Source organism: Triticum dicoccoides, chromosome 6B (assembly GCF_002162155.2).
Source record: "Triticum dicoccoides isolate Atlit2015 ecotype Zavitan chromosome 6B, WEW_v2.0, whole genome shotgun sequence".
In the NCBI taxonomy this organism is placed as follows: domain Eukaryota; kingdom Viridiplantae; phylum Streptophyta; class Magnoliopsida; order Poales; family Poaceae; genus Triticum; species Triticum dicoccoides.
This window is the reverse complement of record NC_041391.1, coordinates 156733049-156740578: the sequence shown is the minus strand read 5'-3', so window position 1 is coordinate 156740578 and position 7530 is coordinate 156733049. Positions and strand designations below refer to the sequence as shown.

The window sequence follows — 7530 nt, the reverse complement described above, 5'->3', positions numbered from 1 at the left end:
AGAATGTTAAAGTTACTTATAAAAGGGTATTCTCATACATTAAGATCAAGTGATTCTAATCCTCCCTAATGGATCAAACAAGAGATCCGCTACAATCTAGTTTTTTTTTATTGAAGGCCTAACTTCTAACCTATAGCTTTAATCTGCAACGAAGTCTATATATGAATGGTAAGAAGATGCCTTTTTTTAGTGCATTGATAAGTCATAACAGGACACAATGTGATAGCCTATACTATGAAGTGAAATCTTCGCCGCCACCTAAGGTTAATGTAAGCACGAGCATGATAACAAAATTAAAAAAATGTCCAAGAGAGAAACTGTATATATATATATAACAAATAATGCATATCATTCATCGGATATAAGTCTGCTGCCTGCAGGAGAGAAACTTTTCTGCTAGTGTGAAAGATACCAAGGTCCTTGCGGAGGAAATATTATGAAGTTGTCAAGGATCAATAAAAGTTACATACAATAAAACCACCATGATTCAGATCAGCAGAGGAAGACAAGCATAAACAGACATGAGAAAATGCATCTTGTTCAAGTACAACATGGCTAGAAGAGGCACAATGTTTAAGTGCCTCCCTTCATCCCAAATGTAGGGGGAAAACCAAAGATGAATCCACTACAAAGTTCTGACGAGAAAGCTATATTGATCATGTTACATCATTATTTAAACTCTGTGAACAAGCTTGATTTGTCTTCAGTATTATCCAGTTTATAAACCGTGGCAAACTCAGGTATGTGAAACATGATTTAATATATCATCTATGCCAAAATAGATAGCACACATAGATCAATCTATCATCTATGCCAAAATCTGAAGCAACACACAGCTCAAATAAAATATCTGAAGCAGCACATCACTGAAAATATACCGTGAATGAAACAAAGGAGGTATCGCCAGCCCAACGGCCGCACCAAAATAGGGTTGACGATCCAGACACCATCGTGATCGAGGATCTGTTACGTAGGACTGGGAGAAGCTAGATACGCAGACCTCTTGAGAACATTCATAAGCACATTGATATGTTTGTATAATCTACTGTTCTCTGGACTCATTTAACAAAGAAATGACCAACCTCTCACATATTGGTGCTTAACAATGAGTATTGAGCATATAGCTATGAAATTCGGTGCATTATTTCTTAACAGAATTTGGAGTATGGAGCATAACAAGTAAAAATGATTATATATATAATGCCTAAAAGTGAGAATATGACCTGAAAGCACACTCTCATCAAGGTACAGTCAGTCTGCTAAGGTCTTGATTATTATTTTTGTGCCCAAGAAAATAAATCCACGCTTCTCAGCCATTCCCTACAATTTTTAGCAAGTTGTAACTTGTTGCATGAATATATAGTGGCAAGAGTGTAGATGAACATGAATCTGAAACTTACTTGTAAATTAAAAGGGCGTCGATAGAATGTACTCCCACGTGAAAATAAGTTGGACGGTTGGTCGCGCATACTCCCAGATGAACGTAAATTGGATGGTTGGTCGCGCATGGATGGCAACCAGGGAGGGGTTGATGCAGGTGGCGTCGTTGACTACTCAGCAATAAGATCCTCACCAAGTGGGGAGTTGCCACACCCGTATGATGCAGAGGAACTTGTCGAGTCATAAAGTCCTCCTGCTCATAAAGACATCTTTGGTAAAACCAGAACCAATATGATGTCTGACAATTTTATTCCCATAAAGCATTGTAACAAGCAAATGCCAATGAGGTTAAAAAGTTATATAGCTCTATGAAGCATTTTAGCAAACAGATGGCGTGGGTAGTTAAGTTCATGCACTGGTAAAACAAAAAAGTGGAGAAGGGGAAAGGAAGGGGACAACCTGAAATGTGGCTGTCCGAATTATCTGCATGCTATCTCCAACATGCAAATACAACATAAAAAACCCAAGGCAACCAATGACACACCTTTCCCTTTTCTTGTTGAACCCTTCCCTTCTCCTTTAAAACTGGATGACACCCACCTCACCTTCGCCATGGCCGCATCCTGATCAAAGTTTTTGCCACTGAATCCATGTCTTGCTACCTAGAAGGTCGCATGCTGATCTGAAGTCTATCTTAGTGCCCTCTTAAAATCATATTTTTCCTTTCAAGAAAATTAACCTAATAACCCTACATCTAGACACAGAGAGGGTCCCTCAGTTTGCAAAATACTCCCTCTGCAAAGAAATATAAGACCATTTAGAGGGGGTACTAACACGACATATTCTAATCAGGTATCTATTTAAATGAATCCTTTTACATTGAAATATTTTTTTTGAGTAAAAAGAATCTCAACCTATATTTCCCAGTTATGTAGTTATATCATCTTAGCATTTCATCCCCTTCCTAAAAGGACGAATGGATATGAGTATACGAATTAGAATCAGAAATAGACCTCCAAAAAGGGGGTAGGACACAAAAACCAGAACCATCACTAGTAGATGCAAAAATTGGAACCAATAAGCAAACCATTGTATTCTGTAGGAACAGAGGAATGGCCCTAACTCGTGTGTCGGACCATGCCGTCACTTAATTTCCGTTAGATATATTAAAAACCAGGTTTTGAAAATAATATATATATACTTCGCACTTTAAAACAAATAATTCGAAAATATAAATGGCAAATAATTATACGTAGCAAGCTAAGGACATGAGTGCCATCACCATGTTACAGGAGACCTAACTTTCATTTTTTGCTTCTGATAGGCTTAAATTCAGAGCAACGATCAGCTGTTTGGAACTGTTACAAATAGTACTTGCAATCTTTATCCATGAGCCACAAACTAATGCTTGTTCAGAATTCATGGTTCCTCCTCTCAATCTGCATCTTCACAAACAGAACAAAAACATATGATCTCTTGTTGCTTGTAGTAAGAAAAACAACAGAAATTGAATTATTTTTTTTTGCAAGTACTACTGCCTTTCATGAGGTCGCCTGCATTTCTTCTTCCTCCTACTTCCTTGCTGCAATTGTCCTAAACAAAGAAATACATACATAACCACTCAGTCTAGTACAATAACAACAGCTTGGAAATCCAGAACTACTACGTATATGCAAGGAAAGGGAAAATCACCCAAAGGCAGATGTAAACATGTAGCAGGGTTAACTTAAAAGATACTCCTGGACGAAAACATCACATGGACTCTGATCCAAGTCCTTCTCTTGAGCGGACACAACACAGGGACAGTGGGAGGATGGAGGTGGAGCAGGTACTAATCAGTGGGCGTGGAGGCGGGCCAGCTAGAGGTGGTTCACTGCACTACTAAGTATTCACAGAAATAAAGGCAAGAGAGATTTTCAGCACCCAGGTGCCCCTACACCCTATATGAACAGTAAATTCAAAACAAATTCAAAAAAAATCAAAAAAATCTGAAACTCTGGGACATCAAACATCATGAAACTTTTGATGATCTTGCAAAGTTTTAGCTAAAAATAACATTCGAAGAGCACTCAAATAGAAAAACAAAATCATTGTTCAAAGTTTATGTACATTTTTTAGCAGTGATTTTTTTGTGAGGGCTCCACGAAGGTTATTTGATGCTGAAACTTTGAAGGAACATCAAACCTTTGATAATCTTCGATCCCTGAAATTTTCAGATTTTTTTCAAATTTTTATGAATTTACTGTTCATGAGGTTGTAGGGGCACCCCGGAGCTGTTAGACATTTCTCATAAAGACAAAGAAGCACTGGATCTGGAGACACAGCTAGAGGTGGTTCTGCACATCAGCCCGTAAATAGATGATCAAATCCTATATCTGACCAAGACAAAATCGATAGAATTTTACACTATAATAGTAAAGAAGTAGATACTACCATGTAGAGGTTCACAAACGTCACTGACACAAACGTACAGAGGAAGGCACAACAACACAGACCACAAATGTTCAGTGTTATGAAGCATGTTGAGTTCTATCTGAATGTTTTGTTGCTTAATCAGAGTCAAAATGGGTTCGCAAAAATATATATTAAATATTCTTGTACAGAGAACCATTTTACAAGAGGGGTACAGGAACAAGCCTGGTGGCCTCTAGTAACTGCGGAAATCTCTTGCTCTCCCAAATCAAACAATCAGCAGACTCAAATCACTCTCTAATGACCCAACGGCAGCAACAACGAAGCACAGCGTGACCAAGCACACTGGTAGTAGGAAGCGAGGACCGAAACCTTACCGAATCGTTCTCATAGAGATGGCGCTCTGCAAGCAGGCCACCTCGGGCTCATGCGCTGTCACCACCGTAGCCGCCAGTCGGCATGGACACCTGGATCATTGTTCTCATCATGCAATCTTTTAATGGAACATTATAATGGAAAAACTTGTCAAGTCATAAAGTCCTCCTGCTCATAAAGCATACATCTTTGGTACAACCAGAACCAATATGTTGTCAGATAATTTTATTCCCATAAAGCATTGTAACAAGCAAATGTCAATGAGGTTAAAAATATATCTAGCTCTAGGAAGCACTTTAGCAAACAGATGGCGTGGGTGAGTAAGTTCATGCACTGGTAAAACAAATAAGTGGGGAAGGGGACAACCTGAAAGAATTGATGGAGGTGTGAGCTTCGTCTCTGCACTCATCGCCTGGCAGCGTGATGGGGGTGTTGCGGTGGTGAGGAATGGAGGGGAGGTGACTACGACCATGGCCGGGACAGAGAGCCAACTGCAGGTGCGGTCAAAATGGCGAGCCGCTGATGGGAGCAGAGGACTGTGAGCACAACACGCAGCGATGGGGACGGCGAGCATGAGATTTGGCACTGCATGCCGCAGGGATCTCCTCCTCCTCCTTCCAATTCCATCCCTCGCCCTCTGTTCTTCACCTCTTGAGATCCTCTCTGCCTCCCCTCTTACCGACTCTCATCTGCTATAGCAAGAGAGAGGGGCAAGGCGGTTGTAGTGATGTACCCGGCCGGATCCCGTGTGTCAGAGCACAGCTGTTGAGTTCGCCGACCACAAGACAGTGCTCGGAGGATCCGCGGGGACCGGCAGGGAAGACGGCGACCATCGGGGAAGACGATCGGCAGCGACGGCTCCTTCCTCGGTGGAACACGGCGAAGGAAGCGATTCTAGACATGGTGGGGGCTTGGTCTTCGGCGGCCACCTCGAGCCCTTCCGTCACGGCCGCGCGACCTCAGATCTGGGAGCCGCTTCCTTGACGATGCGCGTCGCGGACGTGGAGCTTCGCCGCCTAACCTTTACGATATGCAAGCGGATCCGACAATGGGGAGAAGGGTGGGAGCGGTGGAGGTGTCTGAGCGGGAGGGAAGCAGGGGCGGCGGCGGCGGCGGAGCAAGAGATGGGGGCAGCGCCGCATCGGAAGGAGAGGGGAAGAGAGCGGTCGCATGAGGGGTGGATCGAGAGGAGGGTTTTTTTCGTGTGAGGGAGGCTAAGGCATCGTCATACTTGTCCCTGGTTAACCTACGAAATTTTGTAGATTTTTGTAGGACGAAAAAAATTAGCAAAGGTGGGACGAAAATTGACCGGCGGAGACTACCAACTGCTCCATTAAAAATAAAGAAACAGGAAGTAAAGGAGATCGTAATAAGGAACGGAAGAGACAGGGGAGGGAGGTCCGGTCCGGTCCGGTGGTTATTTGGCTGGGGGAGCCAGCCAAGGAGAGCCAGGACGCGCGGGATCGGGTCTGCCGTCACCACCACCGCCTCCGCCCGCCTGCGTCGCTCTCCGGCCCCGTGCCGTCCCCCACCCCCACCATTCCTCCTCTCCTCTCCGGCCCCTCCAATCCAATCCCGCCGAATCCACTCCTCCTCCTCATCCCCCTCCCACGGCCTCGCCTCGATCCGGAAGGAATCTCCCCGGCCGGCCTCCCTCCCTCCAATTCCGCGCCCAACTCCCCAGGTTCGTTCGCTCTTCTTGCCGTCCGCAGATTCGGTTCCTCTGGTCGTTTCCGCCTCCGAGATTCACCGATTCCCGTCCCTCCCGTCTTTGTTTATCAGCCTGGGGGCATTTTCGAATCGTCCTCCCTCGAGGCGTCTGTCTCGGCCCCAAAGATCCAATTCGGTTGGATTCTTGCTCCCGAGCCGGAGCCCGTCCGGAGGTGCACGACCTCAGACCGGCGCGGAGGGAGTTGATGCCACCCGGCGATGGATCGCCGAGCCTTCAGGAGTAACTCGTGCAACAGCAAGAACCCGGCGCCTCCCCCCTCGCCCTCGGCGGCGTCGGCGGCGGTCTACCGGACGTCCTCGGCGCCGGTGGGGGACTCCAAGGACAACGTCGGCGAGCGCAAGGCGCTGCTGCCCCGGCGCCCCGAGGGCGGCACGGCCCGCAAGGCCTACAAGGGACCCATCCTCGGCGCCCTCACCGTGGAGGACATCAAGATCTCCTCGGCCAACTCGTCGCCGAGCCCGAGCCCCGACGACATGCCGATCCTGGGCACCGTGGGGGCCTACTGGAACTGCAGCGGCGCCAAGGGGGGCGGCCATGATGATTCGGTGACGAGAGGCGGGTTCATGAAGACCAGGAGCAGATTTGGGCAGGTGAGCTCTTAGCGATTTGAGCTTTGGTTGATGCATTTGCGGGCTCCAAATGTGTGGCGCTCATGATGTTTTTACCCGTTGCAGAACTTGGCTTGATGAAAATGGTGAACTGCCCTCCAGAATTATGATGAAATAGGCTAGAAAGAAGAGCTGTGAATTATAAGAAGATACAGTGTGAGTGAGTGAGAGATTGTTCCATGAGTGAGAGATTCTTTTATGTGTTTGTAAACATGCCATGTCAGCATTCTATATAGCATGGTATTCTTTTTGTGTGGCATTGTCATATGATGTACTATTATTTCATTCACCCTTTGTCAACAATCAAATATTTTGTACTAGTGCATTTGAGTTCAGTTTCACCTTTCTGAACTGTGACTGCCTGCCTGCTTTTCTTCTTCTGAACTTTTGTTATCTGCAGCACCTCACAACACTATCTTGGAGGCTTAAGATTAACATCATGATAATCTGTACATACATGCAAGCTCTATAGCTCACATGAATATGGACCTAGGTTTATCATTAACATATGAGCAGAAGATTTCAGATAATATCATGCAAACTTGTCTTCCCCTGTGTTAGATGTGTATAGTCCCTTTTCGGTATATCCTCGTTGTATAAGGGGTTTTCTGCACTTTGACACACATGTATATGTAATGGCCTTTGGCCCCCAGGAAATGTAGTTGCTCATTATCCAACATGGTATCAGATGTTAGGTTCCCCTCACTCCCGCACGCTGCAACTCCGTGCTAGCTCTCCTCCCGCTCCACCCATTGCCAGATTAGGCTCTCCTCGCCGCGGATCCGTCCGTCCCGGCTCTCCTCGCCGCGGATCCGGGCGCCCCGGTCCTCCTCGCTGGCTCCGCTGCCCTACCGGGCCGCCCCTTGCCTCTTCTCTGCTCCGCTTGGCAGCTTCGCCCGGGGCGCCTGCTGCTGCTCCCGCTACGGAAGCAGCTGCTTCCCTACGCGCAGGGCGCGAGCGCGAGCGGCCGCTGGCTGATTCGAGCCGCTGGTCCGGCTTCCCTCGCCTGCCCGCGGACGGGCC

General features: G+C 46.4%; 1 protein-coding gene across 2 annotated transcripts; it reads left to right on the top strand.

Annotated features, from left to right (window-relative positions):
- Positions 1-5669: 5669 nt before the first annotated feature.
- LOC119323541 lies at positions 5670-6854 on the top strand. 2 transcript variants are annotated; one of them, XM_037597224.1, is made up of 3 exons: positions 5670-5851; positions 5950-6489; positions 6574-6854. In XM_037597224.1, the coding sequence occupies exons 2-3, from the start codon at positions 6097-6099 to the stop codon at positions 6583-6585; spliced, it is 405 nt and encodes a 134-aa protein (XP_037453121.1). In that variant the 5' UTR covers positions 5670-5851; positions 5950-6096; the 3' UTR covers positions 6586-6854. The 2 variants fall into 2 exon arrangements, with proteins under 2 accessions (XP_037453121.1, XP_037453122.1); XM_037597225.1 differs by having other exon boundaries at positions 5670-6489.
- Positions 6855-7530: the final 676 nt, after the last annotated feature.

What these genes read in the sequence shown, in the direction of transcription:
- LOC119323541 (XM_037597224.1), top strand. Translation starts at nt 6,097, where the DNA reads ATGGATCGCCGAGCCTTCAGGAGTAACTCGTGCAACAGCAAGAACCCG.